Source organism: Falco cherrug, chromosome 10 (assembly GCF_023634085.1).
Source record: "Falco cherrug isolate bFalChe1 chromosome 10, bFalChe1.pri, whole genome shotgun sequence".
In the NCBI taxonomy this organism is placed as follows: Eukaryota; Metazoa; Chordata; class Aves; order Falconiformes; family Falconidae; genus Falco; species Falco cherrug.
Genome location: NC_073706.1, coordinates 1564121 through 1589744, shown reverse-complemented (window position 1 = coordinate 1589744; position 25624 = coordinate 1564121). Strand labels below are relative to the sequence as shown.

General features: G+C 40.2%; 1 protein-coding gene across 3 annotated transcripts in view; it reads left to right on the top strand.

The window, feature by feature from the left end:
• The first annotated feature begins 305 nt into the window (after positions 1-305).
• ITCH (itchy E3 ubiquitin protein ligase) overlaps positions 306-25624 on the top strand; it is a 58932-nt gene continuing 33613 nt past the window's right edge. For 2 of the 3 annotated variants that reach the window (XM_027799335.2, XM_055721546.1), the window contains exons 1-2: positions 1161-1184; positions 24381-24471. In XM_027799335.2, coding sequence (XP_027655136.1) covers positions 24402-24471 — 70 coding nt within the window. In that variant the 5' untranslated portion in view covers positions 1161-1184; positions 24381-24401. Of the gene's footprint in view, positions 438-1160; positions 1185-24380; positions 24472-25624 lie in introns of those variants that run through there. The other variant, XM_055721545.1, reaches the window with a different exon arrangement.

The window sequence follows — 25624 nt, the reverse complement described above, 5'->3', positions numbered from 1 at the left end:
TACCTCCTCGGGGACCCGCACACGGGTAACTCTCCTCAGGGCGCGGCCCGGGAGGCTGCTGCGGGACGTGAGGGGACGGCCAGGCCCGAACGGCTCCCCGCTGCCCCGGGCAGCCCCGCCGGCGCACAGCCCAGCAGACCCCAGCCGCGACCCGGGAACCGAGTGCTACGGCGACGCGCTGCCGCGAGCCTGGCGCAGGGCCCCGGCAGGCGAACGACGCGTCTGCCGCCCCCACCGCCGCTCGCCCGCCGCCCCAGCAGGCGCGGCGCCCCGCGCGGGGCACGCCGGGAGTTGCAGTCCGTGCGCCGCGGTGGCGGCGGGCGACTCGGCGCGTGCGCAGATCCCGCCCGACTTTGTAAAGTCGCTGCCTCAGGTTGGGCTGGGACCGGCTGCCATCTTGGCCGAGAGACGGGGGAGCTGCTACGCCGCCGTACCCGGTGAGGGGAGCGGGGGTCTGCGCGGCGGGCGGGACGGTGGGGCCGGGGCGCGGCGGGGCGGTGGGGCGCCGCACGGCGGCCCTGGCGCTGCCCGGGGCTCCGCGCGGCCGTGGCGCGGCGGCGGGGGCAGCGAAGCGCGGGGACCCCGGCGGGCGCAGGCCTGGTGGCTGGTGGGGCTCCTCGCCCCCGGGGGGGCTTCGCCGAGGGCGGTCTTCCCCGCTGCGCTGCCTCCCCGGGCCCCGGCGGGGGCAGCTCCGGGGCCGGGGGCCGGGCTGGGACGGCAGAATCGTTCCTTCCCCGCGGGACGGGGCGGCGGTCCCGGGACCCTGGCGCTGCCCCTCCGGGGCTGCTCGGCCCCGCTCGGCCGCGCCGCCCGTTCTCCGGCGCTGCCGGCGGGTGCTGCGGAGCCCCTGCGCCTGCCCGGGCCCCGCGCCCCCGGCTCCGGCTCCCTGTCCTAGGGCTACCCGGCAGCGCCGGCTGCCCCGCCCCGGCCGGACCCCGCGCCCCTCCCGGTGGTTCCCCGCCCCGAGCCCCCGCCCGAGGCTTTGCTCCCCGCAGCCGCGGCGCAGCCCCCTGCCCAGCTCCGGCGTCGCTCCCCCGCGGAGCGTGGGGCCCCGGCCTGGGGTCGCCCCCGGGCGCGGTGGCTGCTGCAGCCGCTCCCCGAGCGGTCGCTGCCTTCGCCCCGCCGGGGCACGGCCGTGCCTTGGAGTAACGTTTCCCGGCGGTAACGCGTGCCTGGAGCTGGAGGTTTGTGCCGAGCTTTTCCTCCCGTAAACACGGCAGAATGGCAATGCTGGTGCCACCGGCTTATTTTGGAAACACGGACAAGTTCTAGCTGTTAACCCTCCCGCTCCCAAACCGGGTGGCTTTGACCTTGTGTGGCGATATTATCCAGATAACAGCAGAAGAGGGTGTTTGAGGGAGCCTTTATATCGTTAGCTCTGGTATCCAAAATTTCAGCTTGTTTTAGTAGCTATAGTTGACGATGTGAAATTGACAAGGACTTCAGATCTGTGATGCAGAGGGGAAGGCAGGTGTAGCACTTGGGATGTCTGCTGTCATTCGCGTGGCATCCTTTACCCTTGAAGCTTTGGAAAATATCCCCAGCAAAACTTAGAGTTGAAGTCAGAAACTAGGGTATTTTAGACCATTTCCCCCAATATATTATTGCTTATTTTGGTGAGTTTCTCATTGTTTCGTTTTGTCTACCTGCTGCCCTGCCACTTGTGCTTTTCAAAGAGAAAAGGAGAAATGCAGACTGATTTTTGTAAGACGACAGTCCGTGTCAAGAGAATGACAGTAGATCTAGCTATTGCTTGCTTGTATTTACCTGAATAAAAGGCACATGAACTGCTGTCTGTCTTCAGTTCTGAGGACTTATAATATTCAAAAAGACATCTTCTTTGAAAAAGGAGATTTAAATTATTTTTTTCTCCTCTTATAGCGGAAGTCCAAGGCAGTTCTAATTTAATCACAGTTACGTTGCTCATTGCTACAGCTGTTTAAATCAGAACTTGGTCTAGTGTGCATCCTTAATTGTGGTTTGGCTGACAGTTTTGATCACCATGCTGAATGCATTCACCTCCAAGTGATCATTGGAATAAGGCAGCATTCTGATCCAAAGTGAATCTTCCTGTCTTTAAAACAAAGAACTGATACAGTACATGTGAAAGGTGACGTTGCAGTGGAAAATAACTGAGACTTCCGAGTGCTAACTTTGAAAGCTTCTCACAGATTAAACAGTTATTTTTGGGCCTAAGAGAGATTGAGAGAAGATTATTTATATGAATTTATTAGTTAAGCAGCATCACCTTGTTTTCTTCCCTCAGTTTTATCTCCCTTCTTAGAGTCCTGTTTCTTCTGTGGTGAAGCAGAGCTGAGATAGGAAGTTGTCTTGTTTCTTTGTTTCCAAGTTTCAAAATATTTTGGTGAAGTTGACTACAAAATAAATAAACTAAGAGGAAGACAAGTGGTAGGTGTTTCTCTTGTAGAGTTTAAATGAATTATTGTTTCTAAGAAAGCTTGACTTTGGACTGCTTGAAAAATGTTTCATGAGAAATTTACTCTTTTTCTTTTTCTTTTCTATTTTACAGCATATGCAATGGATAAGTCTCTTTTTAACAGCATCAGTTGATGACAGCATCAAAACAAATATCTTTTATAAGTTTAAGCTGTTTAAAGGAAATGGTAAACATACTCAGCTCTAGTGAAGTGCTTTTATGTTGCAGCAAAACCATTTTGATTTTCTACTCAAAAGCCAGGAAAAGAGTCTATAGGGTTAGAGGAGAAGAAAAAAACCCTTGCAGATGGTAGTGGTAAAGCTTCTGGGAATGCTGTCAGTGATGCTGTTTAGTTTTAAGCCTTTCTGTTTGGCTACCCAGTTATGTTCATGTAATGCTCAAATTTTTTGACAGTCTGCTGTACCTGCATGTAATTGAAGGAACTACTTTGTGCCCTTACACCTAAAGAAAGTGAAGACATGTGCATAATCTAGAGGAGAGTATTTGCCTCGGTTGCTTACTGTAACCGTACTTTGCCCAGCTATAGAAGCACTTTGAAGTGTGTGTTCACCTCAGAAGAGGAAGTAGACGAGCCATGATTATAGTCTACCTTGGGAGTATTCTGTTTTTCTAGATACTTTTTACTGTCTCATAAATTTAGTATTTTTAAAGGTTTTAGGCAATCCTTCTTGGGCTAGGTTTGACTGTTACCTGAGGTAATTCTGTGTCTGCATTTTGGGGAGGGACAGATAGTTTTTCTTCTTCATTCCTTTCATCTGAAGAATAAAGCAGTAAGGACTTGAGCATTTTCTGTGACTGACACTCAGGTTTTACTGTAGTGCAGAGTTTAAGGATCTTCTTCAGAAGAACCACAAGTTACACTTAATAAAAAGTATCATAATAAACTGTGAAAGAGCATTTTGAAGAACCCAAGGCCCTGTTTCATATGACCAGCTCTTAAGTTATGCCTGGAATTTCTACTTCGACTATACTGGGCCATAGAACAAACTTCTTGGTAAAACATCAAAGGCAGATTTATTTTTTTCCCTTCTGAGGAAACACGATACTGGATCTTGTTACGCTGGTTATCCAAATAGTTTTTTAAAACTTGGCAGTATGCTTATATGCTGTGCTTTTTTTTTTTTTAAAGTTTTGCTACAGTGCTCCCATTTAGAAACTGATGATGCCTGCCTTCCACCCACCTGCCTGAGCTATTCTGAACTGTGCTGCTAGGAGAGGCCGGTTGTTTCAGTGATGAACGGAGCTACTTACATGTTTGCATTTAGAGCACTGATTTTGAAGTTCAGAACTTAAACCCAAATGGTGGTGGTGTTGAGCAGAAAAGGCCTGTTTTCTTCAGGTGGACTGTTAAAGTTTTATTATGTGGAACCCTGTTTTTAAGCAATAAACGGGGAAAGCTAGGTGACACGTTTTACCCGAAATGTGCCAATCTCGGCTTTTGTATTGGTAGGTTGTGATACAGAAATGGAGCTTTCAAGAAGAGGGTGTTAATATCAACCTCAATAAAATGTGTATGTTTTCTGTTCTTTATAGGTCTAGTTTTTTGTCACTGGTAGCCTTTAGACATACTTTTTGTCTCTTAGTATTAGCTAGATACCTGGTAATCTTTGAAGTTTAATACTAAGGAAAAGAAAGATCAGTTAAAGTTTAAATCAATCTGGAATAGAAAAAGACATAGTAAAGACAGGTCTGTAATCCAATTCTGATTTATTCATTAATTCATCAAATGGATAGCCATTTGTAGTGAAATATCCATCAAGAATATAACATTTGTGACTGGAAGCATGTTCATTTATGTAAAAAGAAAGTGGGCTCTTTGATTCCTTCAGTTTCACATGATTGCGATGGAACTTCTGCCTGTGCAAGTCATTCCTAAGTGGTTACTGCCCTTTTTAGCTTTGCATCGTCCAATACAGTAAAAAAAGCTAAGGAAGACTAGATGCTGAGCAAGTTGAAGAGTACGTATTGAGACAGAGTGAATCGTCCTAATTTTTAGCACACTTTTTGGTATCTATCCCTAGTGCCTGCTCCTATCCACATTGCTAGCTGTCTTTTAATAATATATTAATAATCATTATTCTTGCTTGACAGTTAGAGTAGTCGGAAAACTACATTTTTATTTCTTCACTTCTGGTTTCATAAACATTTGAGTAGATTAAGATCTGTTGCTCCAAATACTGCGTTTGTACTTTTCTGACGCCTTAATTTTTGCTCTACCCATGCCATGAGCTGTTCTTCTCATGATTTATTTGCAAAGCAGAAGCAGCTAGATGGAGTGAGTTCATTCTTTATGAGGATTCCTTCAACTTTTAAAGATTTATTTTTTTTTTTACTTTTGCTTGTTGGAGCCTGAATTAATTGACCTGTGGATCACTCTAATTTTTCTTCATTGAGAAGTGCGTGTGTGCCCTTGTGTGTGTATGTGTGCATTTCCTACTGCTGTGAATATATTGTTTCAGAGGCTAGGTAAAAAAAAAAGTGATGATTAATATACAAAAATGTCTAAAAGTTGATAATGTGTTTGGTCTAATCTTTAACAAGGCTTGCAAACTTCTGTGAAAGTGATGAGCTGCGCCTTTTCACTAGATTTTACTTGAACACCCTTTCCTAACTGTTCAAGTCAAGACCCCTGGTCAACGGCACCTCTGAAATCCTCTGAATAAAGGAAGCGAGAAAAAAGGAAATACAGGAGCTTAGGAGATAAAATGTAACAGTGTAACACTGCCTTGTTTTTTGTATAAGGATGGCAAGTCAGCTTCTATTCTTGGATGTATGGGATTCAGCCAGTGCATGTGTTGTCAGCAAAGATGCGGTCTTAAAAACAGATTCTTATTCCAGCTGTTTGAAGGGGAATAGTGTGTATAATGATAACAGGAAAGAGGAGGGAAATGCTGAGAGTTTAGGAAAACACGCTGACCACCTTATTCTACTTCAAAAAAAATTCTAAATAAACTAAATAGCTATCACCTCTGTTTTCAGAAGTTTTTTACATTGTGTAATAACACTTGCCACATGTACCATTTCTAATTCCATTTAGAACTGTTCACCATCTAAAGATGCAGAGGAAAACTTACGTTCAGTGGGCAGTACTTCTGCAGACAATTGGCACACTCTATTTTGTGCTTGTTAAATTGAATTTACTGGTAAGACCTTAGAATGTCTTTTTTGTCTTTTGTAAATGCAGCATGTGCTGTATATTAGATTGACCAATTTCCAGCGCGATGCTACGTTTGTTAAACATTTGCCTGAACCAGATCTAGTTCAGGTCAATGAATAAGCTATCACAAGGCAACCGTGTTCTCGTTGTTCTTATTGTGCACCCATTGAATCCGTATATTTAACCCCTGTTCTGAAATCTTGTTTGGGCAGGTGGGTTTGCTCTGTGTGGAAACCTGTTGACATTGCTGGTGGTTATTTAGGTATTCTCAGGGGTTTAAGTGTTTCAAATGTAGTCCTTTGAGGTGTGGCACATCAATACTTTTTTTTTTTCCCCTTCCTTCCTACCCCTCATCAGGCCCTCAGAACTACAAGACCTTTATGGCATTAGTGACAATAGGAGTTATTAAAGCAAAAGATAACATTTAAGAAGGTCTTGTTTTCCTCTGGGATGTGTATGCTTGAACAAAATAGTACTGTTGTAATGGTGATGTTAGAGGTGAAAATGCTTTCAGATGAACGTAAACAAAGTTCAGCTGTGAACTTTGCAATGAACCATATGTTTGAGTGTAGAAGATACCAGTGAAATGAAATTCCCTGTTAAGGGTGGATGATGCAGGAATTGAGAGGGGAGGGACTTTGTAGACAGTAATGACAGCGATAGGATTTATTATGAGAGAAGGCCTGTGCCACAGCTGGGATTTCTCTGCTTTTTGGAATTTCACTTCCGATTTTTAAAATAGTAAACTATATTTTCTGTTTCTGCCTTCATGACTTCATTATGCGTTACAAACTACATAAAAAAGGGTCTGATCAAAATTTAGAAGAACAGTTGTCGAAACTCCTCACGTGACTTAGACTCAGGGTTTATATCTTGAAGAATGCTTTGCTGGTTAAAGGTCATTACATAGTATTACAACCCTATGGGCCTATACTTTTACTCCAGTATGTGAGTACCTTTTGGTTTGCCACAATCCAGGGACAGGTAAGCCGTGAAGGGGTGTATGTATGGTGTAAAAACTGCTCACACAGAGTTACACTCCTTGCACAGAATACTTTGCCAGGGCATGCAATGTATGCCTATTTTATTAAAAAAAACCAAAAAACATATATATTGTTTTGCAGTTATCAGGGGCCCTAGGCTTTTTTTCCCCTGAAGATTTACTGCATTTAACCAAGTCATTGGATGTCAATTTAGCACTAGAATTGGCACAAAGACAGGGGAGGACTGTGTGGCTGAGGGGAGTGTAAGGGGAAGATGGGGCTGCTCCTTCAGCAATATCAAGCTGCCAGAGCAGAACTCACCATCTGTGCTCCACTGATAGCTGCAACAACTGTACCACCGTCACTCTTGTTGCACACTTATCTCTGGCTTATCGTCAAGTTTTAGTTTGAGACAGTTCTAAGCTTCATCACAGACCTGTGGGTTTTAAGTTGTATCCTTGCAGTATGGCAGTTCCCTTGAACTTGAAGGATGCAATTAATGTTTGTTGTTAGCAGATAATCCTGATGTTTTTTTAAATGTGCAATTGTCAGTTCTTCATATAGAAGATCTAGGCTGTAAAGACTGAAACTTTAATTCAGGATTTTAATTTATTACTACTGTTGGAAGTCTTGGGTAACCCAGGATTTCAGAAGAGAAGTCTACTTTACCTTCTGATAAAGGGAAAAAGGGTTTTAGGGCAGCCCCACAAAAAACAAGTTAAAGAAAAGCACTGAGAATATAGGAATAGCGGTGCAGTTCTAAGCCATCTTTTTCCTGTAGTTTCTGTTTTATTTTTCAGAGAGACGTGAGCTGGAATGTAGCAAGCAGTTGCATTTTGCAGGGTTGGGATGGTTATGTTGTCCATTCCTGGCTATGCTTTCATGTTGCCATCTGGTCACTTAGAAAAGATTCCTAGGAAGCAGGTAATGGACTTCTGTTGCAATTAGAAAATATGAAGGTGGTTCTTCTGGAACTCAAGATTTAGCTTGCAGCAGTTTGCAGTTTTTTAAAAAAATTACCCATAGTAGACTTTTAGATACCTCTGTGTTTACTTAATCTCTCTCTTTTTTTTTTTTTTACCAGAAATTCTCATTTCCGTTACGTCTTTCGGTTTTGTGTGCTTTACTTTAGTAATGCATAATTTAGGTTGGAAGGATGCAGCCTTTATTTCTGGCTGGCATTGAATTTAGCACACAGGAATATTACTTCATTTGGTGAAGATGCTAGATTTCTAGTTCTATTTTCTTTGATTGCTTGTAATGCTTACAGGTATTCAGAGGAGCAGCTTATTTTTCTTATGGGGCAATGTATGTACATCTTGGTAATGTAAGTTAACTCTAAGTTAATGTAAGTTAAGTAAGAATTTCAGTGCATTGACAACAGTAGTTCTTGTTCTTACAGCTAAGTCAAAGTTAATCAAGAGGAACTGTGTTTTATAACATCTAATCTGCTAAAGCAAATACAGGCAGCAAGTGACAAAGAACTTTCTATTTCAAGAGATTTCAAATAATCAGCCAATTTCAGATTTGTAGTTGTCATGGGTAGTAGAGAACGACTCACAGTTTCTTTGATGAGCCTTGCCAGGTTGGATTGCAGATTTGTGCAGTCTGTTTTGATTTGGTTTGTTGCTCAGGTACCTACAGTGACAACCTGTTTAGCAAGATAGTTTTTGTCAGGGGATATCATTTACTGGAAACTTTCTACTCGTACCTCCATGGCCCATTTTATCAGTGCTCTTGGGAGCAAAGAAGTGGAGGTGTATCTGGAGCTCTCTTCATTGTTACACCCCCAGAAGGTGTAACAATGAGGTACCTCTGTACACGTGTGAAACTCCATCAGTGCCACTGAACACTCTTAAAACAAGGTGTGTTGTGTGCTGTACAGTTCTGTACAGAACATACTAAAGAATCATGTTTAGGTTAATGTAGATATATTTTTCAGAAGCATAATAAAGCTGGTATCTGCTAGATTTGAGTCCTCCAGGTGACAGGATCTGGTTTTGGTTCTGGGACTGCTAGTAAGCAACAGCCTTTCAAGGGGCTACTTCTAAAAACATTCTTCAAAACAACTGTAATAGTGGCTGAAGTTGTCATACTTGGTAATGAATACAGGTAATAGCGTAATTTAATGGTCAAGCTCTATGTTTTTTTTCCATTCCTCCCAGACTTAGAAACTTCATGTAGGTTTGTTTGAATAAGGGTGTGTGTGAACCATTGGTAATGAAATGTAGTGCTGAGAATGGCATGGGGAAATGCGTGGGAGCAAGCACTGAGCTGTAAACAAGAACTAATGGCTGGAGATTACGAAATCCTCTGTAGATGCTGTCCTCTGTTAATAACTGAATATGTAACTGCTTCTGAAGTGACTTATTTAAAAGCTGCAAGGTGGATGGTGAAACAGGAGGTGGTGGCCTTGTATTGTGCTTTACTGTGAGAGTTTATAATACAGAGATTGTTTCTTATTGACATTTCAAAAGTAATGCCTTTGAAATACATTTAAATATAGCTGTAATACAAAACCAGTCATTTTCTTTTGATGCCAAATCACAAAACAAGCAGTCAAATTAAAGATCAAGTGGTTCTCCAACGTATCTACTAATATCAGTGTTTTATCTCTCTTCCCATGAGCATCAAATTAAGTTCTGCAGTTTCCGAAATTTGCTCATGAAGGTTAATGATTTCTGCCTCTTTAATTGGAAAATAGCATAAAACACTAATCTGAACTGTGATGCTATGTGGTTATTTTTGTAATAATGAGATAGGGGAGCTAAATGTATGCATTGGGAACTGTGAAATGAGCGAAGGTTCATGGATGTGTTAAAAGAATAAGGCTGAAGTGGTAGAACAGGACGTTGATGTGAATTTGTCAGTTTGCTATGCAGCTAGATGATGCCTCCACGGTCACATTAGCTGTATATGTCATTGGGATTTTTGGCAGCATAATTTTTATTTGGTTTTAGTATCATAGGTTAAACTCCATTGCCGTTCTTGCCCTCTGAGGTTTGGATTAATTTGTTTAGATACCTAGGAGAAACTTCTAGAAACTGTTAAGAGGATCAGCATCCTTTAAGTGACTCTCTAGCCCAAATTTGTCACACATGGAAAATTTTTCATGTAAAATAGAGTAATTGGTTTGAAAGTATTTCAGAGATTGGGACAGAGGCTTTATACATGCATGGGAGAGATATGAAGCAACATATGGGTAACTGTCCAGATTTGCTCTGGAAAGTTATCAAATGAGTTAAAAGGAAGGAAATTATTAAAGGTATGAACAGCTAAACACCAGCCAATAGCGAAGTAAAATGTCATTTTGAATGAACATGATATTCAATGACTTCCCTATTTCTGATTTTACATAAATAATGAAGGGATGGATACACAGGTTCCAAGGCAGTGATGTGTGAATGTGTTATGAGATTTCTTATCAAGGCAAAAGAAAATTAAAATAAGCTAGGAAAGCAGTGTGCATATGAAGTGTACAGTAGCATTCTTTCTGTTTGGGCAGTTGAACTCTGCCTTGATTTTTGCATGTTTCTCAATATCATGTTACCTGATGGTCATTAATTGAAGCTAGCTAACGCTTTGGTATGTATGGTCTTGAACATATTGTTGAAGAAGGACTCAAGCTGCAGTGCTTTGCTCTTTATAGTAGAGAGCAGCAATAAGGGAAATAGTTTTCGAAAGTGAGAAAAAATGTATAGACTTGTGCGTTGGATTTTAGTACAGGACTTGGGAAAAGCTGTAGAAATTAAACATGACACTCAAGATAAAGATGATTGAACCTGAAGAAGGTGCATGTTGACCTGTGCAGTCTGTGCCTCTCTATTCAAACTAGTAAAACTTAAGCTGTAATCAATAACTGGGCACTGAAAGCAAACCTCAGTTCAGGAAAAAAAAAAAAGCAGCATATAACCAACTTGTAGCAGATTCTTCCTCTAAAGAAACCTCTATCAAGACCAAGACCTAAAGAGAATAAGAGGAAGAACAGGCCAGGTACAATGGGAATTATTGAGTTTGTTTTAGGGAAGTCAAAGAATCACAGAATAATTGAGGTTAGAAGGGGCTTCTGGACATTGGTCCAAATCCATCTGCTCAAAGCAAGGCCAGTTAGAGCAGTCAGTAACATGTTCAGTTGGGTTTGGAATATCTCTGAGGATGGCAACTTAACCTTTCTTGGCAAGCTTCTCCACTGTTCAACCACCTCACAGTAAAATAGATAAATCTCCTGGTTTTAAGTGGAATTTCCTGAATTTTAATTTGTGCCCACTGCCTATCACTGAGCACTGCTGGAGACAGTCTGGCTTCATCTTTTTTAACCCTTTATACCTCCCTTAGGTATTTATACGCCCTGATAAGATCCTACCAAGCGTTCTCTTTTCCAGGCTTAACAATTTTTGTTCTCTCAGCCTCTCCCCATATGTCTTGTTCCAATCACTTTATAGTTGGTATGGCCCTTTGCTGGTGCCACTCCAGTATGTCTGTGTCATGCTTGTTTTGGGAAGCCCAAAACTAGACACACTAGTACATCATATGTGGTCTCACTGCTGTTGAGTAGCAGGGAAGGACCACCTTCCTCATCCTGCTAGTAATGCTTTTCTAATGGAGCCCAGGATGCTTGCGACACTCCCCCTCCCCCCAAGGAAGCATTACTAGTTTGTGTTCAACAGGTATTTGTTTTCTGCAAAGTTGCTTTCTGTACAGCTGCCCCCCAGCCTTTGCTGGTGCGTAGGTTTAGTCCTCCCCAGGTGCAGAACTTTGCACTTCCCTTTGTGGCACTTTTGTTTCATTAGCATATTTGCTGAGACTGAGCTTGGGCCCATTGTCCAGGTCATAATTGAAGAATTTAAACAGTACTGGCCAAGTATGCACCCCTGGGGTACAGCACTTGTGACTGGCATCTAACTGGACCGTATACCGCTGATCACAACCGCAGCTCAGCCGGGTTTTCCATCCACGCCACAGTCCTCGATGTGGCCCATACCTCATAGTCTTGTCTATGAGGATGATGTAGGGGACAGTGTCAAAGATGACCAGCTGTCCTCTCAGCTACCAAGTTGTCAAAGAAAGCTGTCAGGTTGGTCAAGCATGATTTCCCCTTCATAATCAATGCTGACTAATCAAAATCAGTTTTTTTAGAACTGTTAGATTTGCCCTCCAGTTTTAGTAAAGCAGTTTGATTTACGGTTTGCATGAAGTCCTGAAAGAAGTAAATTATCTTGATTGTGAGAAATCTCTTATGAAATGACAGCTGGCTTGTAATTGAACTTGGTTGGAAGGTGACTGCTTAGGGTAGAAGAGGCAGTTGTCTTTGGAGCTCACCTGTTTCATTTTATTTGCTGTATTTCTCCATATTATTGCAGTTATCAAGAGGAATAAAATTTCTAAGGAACACATCTTTAGGTAACTTTGTATTTTAACTTTCATGTTAAATAAATTTTGTTTCTCTTGATGCGTTTTAGTAGCAGTATGGCAAGGATATGTGAAAGGCTTGAAATGCTAAGAATGTAAAGCATTTGCACATTTATGCATTAGGAAAACAGGATGTGTGTTTATGTAAAACCACAGAGCCACTCTACTTTGTTGTTATTGTATCTGGAAACTTGAATATATATATTGAGATACCTTTATTACAACTTGTATGTTGCTACTAGTTTACTGTACTGAACTTTTCTGAGACACTGAGCAGTTTGGTCTGACTTTGAAGTTGGCCCTGTTTTGGGAGGGTGTTGGACAAGACAACCTCCAGAGGTCCTTTCCAGCCAACATTGTTGTGTGGTTCTATTAAAAAAAAACAACCAAACAAAAACAAAACCAAACAAACCTGCAAAACAGCACTTGGGAGGAAATTAGAAAGTAATTCATAGAAGTGTGGTCTCATTTCAAGATACACTTGTTTCCTCACATGCTCTTTCCAGCAACACATTTTCATTTGTTATTTTCAGGTCAGTTTTAGCTAGTGAGGGTTTTTTTTTAAATGCACAGCATAGGTAGGGGAAAACAAAAATATACATAGGAAGGTTCTGAGAGACAGAATATAAATGCTGCTTGACAGTTGTTTGGACTGTGTTCGGATATGTCTGAGAGTAAAACCAAGCAAACTTTTCTCATAGTGTGTGAAATGTTTCACAAGGCTTTGTGCTATGACTGTAAAGTCAGTGACTGTTCTATTTGTTTTGTTTCCCTGTCCTTAATTTTCTGGGCAGTTCGTAACAGGCAAAATTTAATATTTTTACAGTGTATTTTTATTTTTTCAAGTTTTGTTTCTGTGTTTTATGTGAAATAACGTCTAATCCTTCAATATCTTTGTTTTAAATATGGAAATGTCAATTTCTTTTTTTTTCCTAACTATCTCTACTAACCTCTTGCATTTCAGGAAAACTGTTAAAACTGCAAAAAGATGGGTGGTGATTTAAAATACCCAGGCAATCATCACTTAATAGATTACAAGTAAGAAAATTGCTTAAAGGGAGAAAAAGTAACTTGCTATTTTGACTTCATATTTTTGTTCTGGGTGATCACATTAAGATTATTTAATTCCCCTAATTAAAAATTGAATAACATGAATAAGTAACTTGTGGATTTGTGTGACCATCTCTTCTTACTACTGTGTCATGTAGATAAAGCATTGCTAAGTGGAGGCCTCCAAATAATTTCTTTCCTTCCCCTTCCCATAGCAACAGGCAGGAGGAGACTTTGGGTAAAGTTCTTTAAAAATTTCCTTTTCCTGCTTTCATGGCAAGGTCTAAAATAACCTGTGGCTAACACCAACAGTAATATTTGACTGAGATACTCAAGACTGGGATTTTTGCTTTGTAGGAACCTCTTAGTCTCAGAGCCAGCTGAAGCGTAAATGTAGCTGTAGGGCTAAATGAGATTTTTGGGGGCAGACAGAACAAAAAATATGGCTGCTTTTGGTAACTCTGTTTTGTAATTATCTTGGAATTCTCTTCAGTGTTTCTCTGTGCTCAAAGTTGTCCTTTGTGATAAAATCTGAGTAGTGTCGAGAAAATCTCCAAATTACAGAACAAATGCCTGTATTTCTGCAGTTAGGATACAGTCTTACTTAGGTAAATGGTACCAAGGCTGCATGCTAGAGAATATTGTGTTTATGAAACAGCTGCAATTCAAAGTAAACACTGAATGTTTCCAGATACCTGCTCAGCTTCCTGTTAGTGCAGTTTCAGTGGCTGCTAGTAACTGTCTGGCTGCACTATCTGCTTTTCCCTTGAGAAATTTCTTTTCCAAGGTTACCACTGGAAAATGTTGCTTATGCTTTCTAGGTACGTTCTTTTTAGAAACCTGGGAATAAAACAATGTTGTTTTTTGAAAGTTAAATATAAAAGGGTTTTCTGCCCATTAGGGCTTTGTCAATACATGTCTGTTGATTACGTTGCTTCGGTCTTTGTAACTGTCTTCTCTTCCTCTCAGAGGAAAAATGTCCTTGAAGTTGGAGCACAAATTACTGTTTTGTTTAACCTGTATTTCCACAAAGGTCTGTATAGAACATGGTTCACAGTGTGAGGAAATGGAAGAACTAATCTGTGATTAATTTCTACAAGATACGAGAGTTCTAATTGCTAGAACTTGATGCCTTTTTGTCAGAGATCTATAATAACAGTCGAACAGTCCTAATAGCAGGAATTGTGCAAGGTCAGAGGAACTTTGGTATTTGCAGGTGCTCAAAGGATATTTCCCTATGAAAGAATATTGCTCTTTCTGAGAAGCTGGATCACTATATAGGCAGTCATCCCCAGCTCTGGTACATTCACCTCTTCAGGGCGTAAACTCTCTGATCATAATACTGTCAGCTCATAATTTTCAGATTGTGAGTTTAATTTGTACATTGGAAGTTGAACTTCCATTAAACCATCCTAAAATAAACGTGATGCGACTGAAATGTGATGGTCACAGTAGCTCAGTGAGATGGGTTAAATACATTATTGGAGAGATGCTACCAGCATCGCTGATGGTCTCGGCTTTGGCCAACATGGGTGCAGCCTGTGGTCTCTTCTCACAGTGGCCACCCCTGCGGCTGCCCCGCCACTAAAGCCTTGCCATGTAAATCCAATACAACCACCTACTATGGAGACAGGTTTGGGGCTAAATTTGATTAGTTGTCTTTGATAAGTAAAAATATTCTTTACTCACACCTTAGGGTTTTGTTAGTCCACCAAGAAAAGGCAACCAACAGTGATTTTAAAATCTTGACCTATAGGGTAAGCTTCCAGAAGAGGGGGCCTAGGAAAACAGTTTTGCCCATCGTGAAATGGATAGAAGAGCACAAACCCTTACAAACAAACTTACCTTGCGAGTGTATTGTCAGCCCATGATAACACCTGGGTACTTTCAGCCATAAAAAATAGGCTTGAATATCTGGTTTCTTGATTTGTCTTGCTTTGCAAGTAGCAAGGTAACTGCTTACCTTCCAGGTGACAGGTTGTAACGTTGTTCCAGTTGTGCACTACCACCGAAACACTTCCTGAAACCTCATCACAGAAGTATTAAGATGAAACGGTTCTGAGTCAATGCAGGATTGTGTTGAAACTATACTATTACAAAATATCTTTTAAAAACAGTTTTAAAAGCCAAAATTAATTTCTAAAAGCAGTGGTTTGTAAAATGCAGGAGTTAATCCAGTTAATGTCCAGTTAATATCAGTAAGTCCAGCAATTTAAAAATCTGTTTAAGTTTGTGGTAGTTACAGCGATGCCGTTTTTACTGTCTTCTTGGTCTTTCTAGTACCAGTTTAATTCTCTCTACAGTGGGTTAGTGTGCATGCCAATTTCAATATATCCTGTTTTCCAACAGGGCTGTTTAAGAACCAGCCATTTAAAGTATTACTCTATTTCAAAGTTTACAGCAGTGAACCGGTTTTAGCTTAGTGGTTTGCATATATGAATTGTCCTCTTTGAAATGGATTGTACCATGAGAAGGAAATGGCTAAAATAAAAATAACTATCTCTTTGTTTTCACAAACGGTTTTAATTATCTCTTGCAGCTCTGCAGTAGCTTTTCTTGCCAGGCTTTTTGGAATCAAGCAAAAAGCATATAATGTTCATGTATACTTCTTTTTTCCCCTCTTGGAGTATTTCTTAGAAGTTAGTAAAAGCTAACATCCTTTTAGTTGGGAAGAAAATTCATTGGCGAGTTATCTGAGTTGGTGGCAAAGCCTGTTTTGTCCCTTTTGTCCTGCCTGCCATGGTGTTAGTCTTAAGAACAGCTTGTGGTTGAGGAATTACTGATGTACTACTGAAAGGGGAAAAAAACCCTGTCAAATTACATGCTTTTTTTCCTTTGAATTTTGTATATTGCAGTACTGTTTCTGTACATGTCTTTTTTCCAATTCTTTTATTCATTATCAAATACTATATGTAGAAAAAAGTAATATGAAATATTTCTGCTGAGGTGCAGGTTATACAAGCAGGCTTCTTGGTGCGTAGAAATGCTAATGAATGAATTCTCTATAATTTTGACGTGAGTCTTCAGTTTGGCAGGCCTGAAGACATAGTTTAATTTGGATTGCAAACAGTGTTGTTGGAAGCATTTTTCTCTGCAGTTGAAGTTGATGGACCAGTTTTTCTAATCTGTGCAGTTTGTATAAGGAACACTGGTGATCCCTAGTATTGACGTAAAAGCTACAGTGTGAATATCACTGGGTGTCTGCCCCCAACGTTTCTGGAGTTACTCTTTCCTTGGGCGATCTCTTTGTCTTGATTGTCAGATTAAATGTTTTTCAGATTTTCCAGCTTAGATACTTTGGATTCAGAAGAGTTCCCATGTTCATTTTATGTTCTCTTTTTTAAGTGATAGATGTTTAGGAAAAACAAGGAATCAGTGCTGAGGATTACTGTTGCATAAATAATTATCTGAGTGTTTTTTAGCAGAGTGTTTAAGGCTGTTAGCCTGTAGTTCCATAGTCATTGCTACTGTAATTTTAAATCTGTTTGTGACGCAGAATAGAGCCGTGGTTTGATCCTGTTGTAGGCTGTCAATATGGTGTCACTGACTGTCATTCATGTTGTGTCTGAGGTTGTAGGAAATTATTATAACAAAACTCAGTGTGAGGCTTTATAGGAAGAGAATGTAGTATTTAAAGTCTCAATTTTACCCACTCACACTCATGCTCTCATACATTTTACTTACTGTTTCTCTCACACTCGTGTACTCACAAGCACTGGGATGTTTTTGCATGGTGAGCTGGTATAGCCAGTGTCTTTCATGTGCAACATGGAGGAAGGAACTAATGGTATCTGTCAGCTGTTGATCATGCCACAGGTTCCTTTTAGTGAAGCTACTACTTTATAGATGATTATTTTATATCCTTTGGGGGTCAAGACTTGTTTTATATTTATCCTTTGCTTTAGAATGTGGCTTACTCCAGCCTCCATAACTCTGAAGCGAAGGCTAATGCTGGTTGCTTTTTCCTTATTTGGAATATCCGTATCTTTATAGCTGCAGTATATTTTCCTGTTGGGCTAACGGGAAAAGGAATGACGTATGTGATGTGATGTAACCCTCTTGGCACTCCTCTTTAAAGCACAGGCTCTTTCGCTGGCCGTCTGTGCCATAGTCTTATCAGAGTGAAGACATCCTGGTCTTGACACAAACACTCCTCAGTTCTATTGTTGCAAGAAGTGTCCTTTGTTATCAATAAAAGCCATTCTTTTAACCTTTGTTTTGCTGTTTTTTTTCTGATTTATACACACATTTTTCTATTCCCTCTTTGTTCATACCAATCTTAACATCTCTATTATGATTCTCTACAAGGTATGCTTACTTGTAGCAGAAGAACATCCGATAGAAAAATTCAGGATGGTAGCTATCTAGAATAGATTCAGATAATCTCACTTGTAAAATATATTTAGACATGTTGATTTAAAGGAGATTTAACTCCTGACTCCGATATACCACTGTGTTTTGAAAGGGTGTGGAGATGATAGTCTGTAAGCAGACATTAACAGGAAAGTGGTTCCTGTGTGGAGCCAAAAGTAAAATGAATCTTGCATATTGTATACAGGAATTAGATAGGGGAAAACTTAAAATACATGTTCTTAAGACAACGTAGTGGATAAAGTTTTGATTTCGATGTCAAGAATGCCTCATTAGTAAGTCCATAGTAGAGAAAGGACAGAAGTTGGGCACCTCTTCTGTTTCATGCGTTACATATCTTGCATTTCCCTCATTGCAGCCTCTGAAGGTCATGCCACTTGGATTGTTTCCCAAACTGATTAAATTGTATTTCCCACAAATATATTTTTAGCAAGTATATTGAATTGGCACAGATGTTGTCTTTGAGCTTGCATCTCACTCTTCTGGGGAGAGCTGCCTGTACATTAGCTTTGTAAATAGTTAAACTGAGCGTGGGTAGCAAAAGGGAGGTGTGCCTATGGTGCTGGCTCCTGCCTGGGGGAGCACAGCTGGTGGTGACAGTGGGGATGTGACAGCAACAGCACAGTAATTCAGCCTAGAGTCTGGGTTTGTACCCGGTATGCACTGTATTTCACATTCGTTCAAAAACAGTTTAGGCATCTGGATTTTAAATTTCAACATATGTATTATGGCAGAGACTACTTTGGTTTTACTGCATTTTCAGGAAAGAGGTGTAGTGCTGCTCACATGCAGTAATGGCCAAGGGAGCTAAGCTGCATTCTGCTGTTAAAACCCTCTTTGTTTCCATTCCTTATATAAATATCCCTTGGTGCAAACCTCATAATTGCTTCCCTTTCCAATGTGGACTCAACACTCTTACAATCTTTTAATCTATTCTTTTCTTCCTGGTTGATTACTCAGCAGTTTGTTTCTTTCTGTATGCCTTATTACTTGTTTGGGCAAAACTGACCATGTCCTTAAAACTTATTTTAGAGAAAAAGACAAAAATATGAAACAATAAAACTAGCTTTGTCAAACCACTTTTTACTTTAAAGATGAAACTTGAACAGGTAAAGTAACTGCAAATTTGCTAAACAAGTAAGTTGCCAAACTAGCTGTCTCTGCCTAGGCTTACTCGGTAATTATATCTTAACATTTAAGAGAAAATAACTTTAATGTGCATGCCTTCAATTAAAAAGAGGCTTCAGTGCTTTGGGGGAGGGAGAGAAAGCATTTGTATTTAATTTCTCACACACAAGAAAGTGCAGTATTAAGGTAAACAGGTGACTTTGAACTTGCAAATATCTAGTCTAATCTCTTTATTGTCTAACTAGCATACCTGTTGATTAAAAATAATTAACTGTTGTAAAGGGGACATGTAACATCTCACAGGCAGTTTTTTAGACAAAACTTTGGGTTTTGTACACTTTTTCCAAAAGTCTGTATTCCTGTGTTACACACAGTGAGGTTTTCAAAACCATTGTTAAAATTACTAGGTATGTTAAAGAAATTTTTTCACTATACAATTTCTTTTTTTTACTTGATTATTGAAATGGCAAATACACTCTGAATTGGTACACCTGTGAAGAGCAGTTTAGCCTGTTCTTAAAATTAATTAGTAAACATAAGGCTTATAGCAGCCAACAATGTGCGATTATTTCAGTGGTTTTTAAATTATAAAGAGCATGTGCCAACATATTTTCAAAGCTATGTCCGTATAATATACAGTCACAGGATTTCATTCTGACCTAGATGTCTTCTGTTCTTTCAAATAACTATGAAACAAAATTATCTTTTTCGATAAGTCAGTTCTTTAACAGATTAATAACATCACTGAATAAAGTCACACCATAAGTTCAATTGGTCTGACACTCTGAAAGTCTCTCAAGCCTTTGATAACATTTTTCTTCTGTTTTTACTCCCTGATTTTGTGGGGTAAGAAGGTCCTTCCCACATCTGCCTTTTGCTTTAACCAAGAAACGCTCAAAGCTGCTTTTCTCCCTGTTCTTTCTCATGATTTCTTAAAAGAAAAATAAGTGAGACTCCTTCCTTTCTGCATTCCTTTTTCTGAAGGTGTTTGTAGCATCTGGGCTGCGCTCCTCTAGAATTTATTCTTTCTTCCCCACCACACTGGCAAAAAAAAAAAATACCTGGTGGTGAAGCTTGCTGTCTTGGATCAAAGTGCTGCTGAAGATGATGACATTTGGCCGAACAGCATCAGGTTGTGCCGTAGGGGAGATTCTGAGAAGGCACTCCAGTTAGAGGGGGAAAGAACCAAATCCCAAAAGGATGCATGGACTGTTTCCTACTGCGAGGCAGACTTATTTGAAGCAGTGTTTGTTCAAACCTGCCGGAGTACAAACAATGGCATGTGCAATTATGAAGCTGAGCGTAATGTATCTAATAATCTATACATTATGGTAGCATGTTATAAAAACAAACAAAGATACCTGGGAATAGGTATGCAGCTACCAAAGAAATTCAGCCAAGCATTTGAATGGTTTATTTTTAATATCAACAAGATAATAATTCTGTAGTATTCTATATTATATCTTTTTATATGCCAAATAATTTTCTAAGAAAATTATACTTAGGTGATTGTGCTCTGAGTGTCTGTTACACTGCTCTGCTCTCTCTGTCACAGCTTTCAAACCTTTCAACTAATGTTCTTAAATTTCAGATTCTTACAGGTTTCTTGGGAGTGGGGAGCAGCATCTGAGGGGGAAAAACTGCAATATAAGCTTACTATAATTTAAAACAAAACTAGAACAAAAAAACCCCAAAGGAAAACAAACCAAATCTCTAAGTATTTATGAAGATGTGTGTAATTTTCTACTGCAAGTAAAAAACCTTGAGTATGCATTCTCAGTTGTTTGGAATGACAATTTCTACTTGTGGAAGTACTCGTTACATTACAATGAATTTATAAAGCAGACATATCTAGTTTATAATGATTTAACAAATTATATTTTTGTTCATTAAATTATTATTTGTAACATAGTTTGAAAGCAATCGTTATATTCCGTTCTACTGACAAGGGGTCTAAGGGTCTAGAACAGTTAAAATGCTTGTTGGTGTTCACACATGATGGTCTCGTCAAATCTAGTCACTGACAGAACTGCTTAAGACATTTGCTTTTCACAGAATCTTAAATATTGTTTCTATTGTAATAAAACTAAATGGAAATATTTTATTTATGATTGAAGAGTGTATGTTGTCCTATTTTGTGATTAAGTTTATAAGTAGCCCTAGGCAGGCTTTGAGTTGAAATCATATGCAGTGTTACCATTAAGAATAGCTGTGAATATAGTAGCTTCTTATCAAACAAATTTAATTTGTATGTGTATTTTATATAAACAAAGAAGAGTTAAATGCTAAAAATTAATTTTAAATACAGAAATTGGCTGGATGTGTGAGACTTATGGGGTTATTATCTTCTGCAATATCTTTGTACTTCTTCAAAGTGTAATTCATTAATCATCATGGTTTGTTATTGACTAATTAATGTATTTTAGGCTTCTTTCCTAGGAAAATGAAGTGTATATAATTCCGGCTGCCAGTCCTGCTCTACTCTTTGTCCTCTTTTGCTGTGTATTGCACTACAAACTTTCTTAATTGCTAATACATTCCAGCTAAAAATTGATGGAGACAGAGATATCAAAGTTGATTAAATTTCTGAGTTAAGAAAAACCTGGATGGAGTATATACATGCATGGTAGGGAAGAGACTTAAATTAGCACCCAGCTGAGAGAAAAGCTGCAGCATGATTTCAGTGATTATTCCTTGCTGGATGCCTGGCATGGAACCAGCTACTTTGCTTGCTGAGTGTTTCAGCTGGCAGTTAAGGAGAGCAGAAGAGGCATTGGAGTTGAGGTATTTGAAAATATGAGGAGAGAAATAGAGCTATTGCAGTGTGGGGCACAGGTAGATTGCTTCTTCATCCTCTTTCCTGGTTAACCAATGGAGCTTGCTTTAATTGAAGAGCCTCTGGATTTTAGCAAGCGTACAATAAAGTAAGACGCTTCAGTTTTATTATTTAAAAATACTTAGAAACTTTATGGCAGCTGAGAGAACTAAACAATGTGTAATGTAGTTTCTTTTTCTTAGAAGTATTGGGAGGCAGTAGAAATTTTACTTAGCTAGTTAGTGAAAACTATGTCTCACTACATACACACTCGCACATATGTGTGCAGGACAGTAATTTCGATTGTGATTAAGGTGCTTGATTTTTTTTCCTGCATATTCTTAATGAAAATAAACATAAAATTGTAGTAATGGATGTATTTTGCACACTTAGAAATGAAGGTTAGCTTTAATGTGCTTCTGAGTGTTGTATGCTGTATATGCTTATTGTATGACAGTGGAAAATTACCACCTTCAGTAATTGCATTTGTATTGTGTGCAGTGTTATTTCTCCAGGTAGAAAATAGCAGCTCTTCTGTAAATGCAAACTCTTGTAGGCTATCCAGTATATGTCTGTATTGGTCTAGATGCTATTAAACTGCCTTCTTAAAGCATAAAGGATACCTTGTGAGTTTGGTAGAACTAATCACAGAATCAAAATAAAGGATTGTCCTCAGAGTCTTCTAAATTTAGACTACTTTTGAAATATTTATGTTAAAATTTTTTCACTCTAGCAGGATTTGTGTGATCCATACCTGGAATCTAGTAATTAACAGTACTGAACTCCTCTAATAACACTATATACTATTTTTAAGCAAGTCATTAGTACCTTTTTTAGTGGTGTCATATTCTGCAGTAGTTAACACTAGCATCAGAAAGCTGTAGGATGCAAGAACTGCCTGTTTTACCACTTTCAAAGTATCTGTGGAATTACAAATTTTGTAGTAATTGTCACAGTATACAGACTTTTGCTTCAGGTTGCAGCCTCTAAAAAGAAAGCTGCAATGTTCAGATCGAGTCTCTTTTTATGAATTCTCTTTTCCATGGCGTGTGGAGGATAGGATCTGCACTTGTCTAGGCAGCTCGTGGTGTTGTCAGTAGGTAAAATCGTATGTTTAGCCTTTTATACTCAAGATACAGGTATCAGCAGCTTAAGCTAATGTGTTATTTCCTTATTGGAAATAATGTTGTGTGCAGAAGGTGACCTGAGAGCTGGCACGTGATATCTGATGTGCTTTGGGATTCGGATTGGGTGGCTGCCCAGGGCCATGCAGCAGTGGGTGGGAGATGGGCACATGCAGATCAGCTAACCCACCGGCCGCCGAGCCTTGGCCGATGGGAGCCCAGGGAGAGAGAGGTCAGACAGGTGGGAAGCTGAATGGTTGTGACCGCAGAAGACAGTGAGGAAATGGCACAAAGAAGGGAACACGGGATGAAAGGGATGCGGTAAGTAGTCAGGAGGTTGTATCCAGCAAGTAATTTGGAATCTTCATTAACACATTCATTTCCCAGTGGGTAATCTGCTGTAGAGGTTTCTATCTAATGTAGCTGGTAAGGGGTGTTGGGCTGAAAATGTGTTTCAAAAATGAGGAGACAAGGATATCTGGATATTTCCAAAGCGATGCCTAGTTTTAATATAATAGCACACTATTTCATTTTTGTCTGTTAATATTGAAGCTAAATGATGCATATTGTCCACTTTCACTCCCCTGCCTCCCAAAACCAAATACTGAATTAAATACAGTTCCAAGAGTAGCTGGAATACCTGCTTGCTTTGGTATTGGGAGATCAGGCTAGCACAGGTGTAAGTATTGGGGTGTGGTAAGAGGGAAGATTGGGCTATAAATTAAGGTTGGTTTACCCTCTTTCAGAAGTGATGTATTTCCTCTTCTAGTTTAGTGGTTTGTAGAATTACAGCCGCAGTCTGTAGACTTGATCTGATCAAGTGTCCTGGTTTAACCCCAGCCAGCAACCCAGGCCCACCCAGCTGCTCGCTCACTGCCCCCTCGGTTGGATGGGGGCAGAATCAGAAGAGTAAAAGTGACAAAACTCATAGGCTGAGATAAAGACAGTTTAATAAAAGCTGTGCACGCAAGCCAAGCCCGGCAAGGCGTTCATTCTGCACTGCCCGTCGCGGGGCGGTGCTCAGCCACCCCCGGGACAGCCGGGCTCCATCCTGTGTAACGGGGACCTGGGGGACCAACGGCGTCACTCCGAGTGTCCCCCCAGTTTATGCGCTGCGTGATGCCACATGGTTGGGGTGTCCCTGGGGTCAGTGGGGGTCAGCTGTCCCGGCCGTGCCCCCTCCCAGCTCCTGGTGCCCCCAGCCTGCTGGCTGTGGGGTGGGCGAGGAGCAGCAAAGCCCTTGGCCCTGTGTGAGCTCTGCTCAGCCCTGAGGAGAACGCCCCCCTGCTATCAGCGCTGTTCTCAGCACAATTCCAAATCACAGCCCATCCCGGCTGCCACGAAGAAAATTAACTCAGCCAGAACCAGCACATCAAGTGAAAAGAAAAGATGTACAGAAGCAGGTTTCTCTACATTTGAAGTTCACTTTTTAATTTATTAGTTCATTTTCAGTCTTTTTTCTGTACCTGTGGATTGTGGTGTGGTTTTGTTGTTGTGTTTTTGGGGTTTTTTTATAAACCAACTAATACTTAACATGGGAAGATAAAGTTGTTGCCCAGGACTTAGGACATCGGGATAAGCAGATATTTTCAGGTGTAAGAGGTACAGCAAACTGTGGTGTTAGTGTATCATTCACTCTCAGTTAATTGGCAAATTGAAGGGACAAAATCAAAAGACATCTTTTGCCTAGGACATGAGTATTGACAGAACATGTAATTGTAGAGACTAAGGCCTTTGTAAACCATTTTCTGGGAAATGGAAAGGAAACAAAGAAAAGAAGTGTAGTGGGTTTGTTTGCAGTATAATGTATCTACATGTCAAAAAACAGATGATTTAACTTTTGGGTGTCTGAGGATTCAAATGTTTACATTGTCTCTTCATCCAGATTCAAGATCCAGCCCATATTATGGCTGGCAGTGGGTCCAGATCAGGACCATCCAGTGGCTTTTCCATGAAATCACAGCTTCAAATCACTGGTAAGCATTTTGAAAGGTTATATCTTTTCTGGTTAGAAATGTAAGTGTTTTTCGCAAAATTCAATGGAAGTTGCAAGTGTGTTGCATTTCAGGAAGTTTTGAGTTATACAAAACCCAAGAGAAGTCTCACAATAAATTTGATGGTGTTATGCCATCATTATTTGGCAGAAATATAGCTATTTTATTCACAATTTTAGATAAAATGCATTTTGTCATGATACATTTTTGTCTAAAAAAAGGAAGGAATAGTTCTTTTTGAATGCCATTAAGTAAATTGCACAGAATAGTCCTCTTTGAAATGTAATATTGTATTATGATACTGCTTTCAGTTACTAACACTTGACACAAATCTAACACTTTCTCCTAACATTAGTTTTACACCTCAAGCAAAGTGAATCTGAACTGCTGTTCATTAAATTTTATTTACTGCTTCTCCTTTGTTCCATATTTTTTTATGGCCACCATTGTAAAGTAGTTTTATTAAAAGTGTTGGAGAGAGAATATTACTGTAATTGGGCACTTGTAGATTGCATAGGAATGCATTGACATTACGTGCTTTGCTTTTTGTAGTGCCCCACCAACAGGGCAGCTGTTGAAACAATTACCAAGGTTTACTCACTTTCGCTCTCTGACAATTTTTACTGAAGCATAAGAGCTGATGCCTGGGCATGGGGGATCTGTGGATGTGTGCAGGTCTATGTTTAGAAAGACCAAGGGTAAATTTTGCACCCTTAGTGTGAAAGATCTGCGGGTATATGCAGAAGTTCCACAAAGCTGGTACGGTGGAGGTGAAAAGAGTTGTCAAAAATAGACAGGAAAGCCTTAGACTAGAGAGGAATTACAGAGGAATAAGTTACACTGGCTCTAGCTATCACACTGAGCTCACAAGCTTGTTTTTTCTCAGTGGGCCATAAGACTAAGAGAAATATTGGAAAGAATAATTGAAGGGGCTTGGAAGGAGGTACATCCTCCACACAGCTACAGAGAACAGAGCTAAGGGTTGAAGTGGTGACTGCTGTCTGAGGCTCGCTCTGTGCAGGGCCTGTGGCTCACATCGAGAAGGTGAAATTGAAGAAATGTGTCAGTGTTTAGAATTGAGATTATTAAGATACTTGAATGGTTCTTGATTTCTTTACAAGTTCAGTCACAGCCT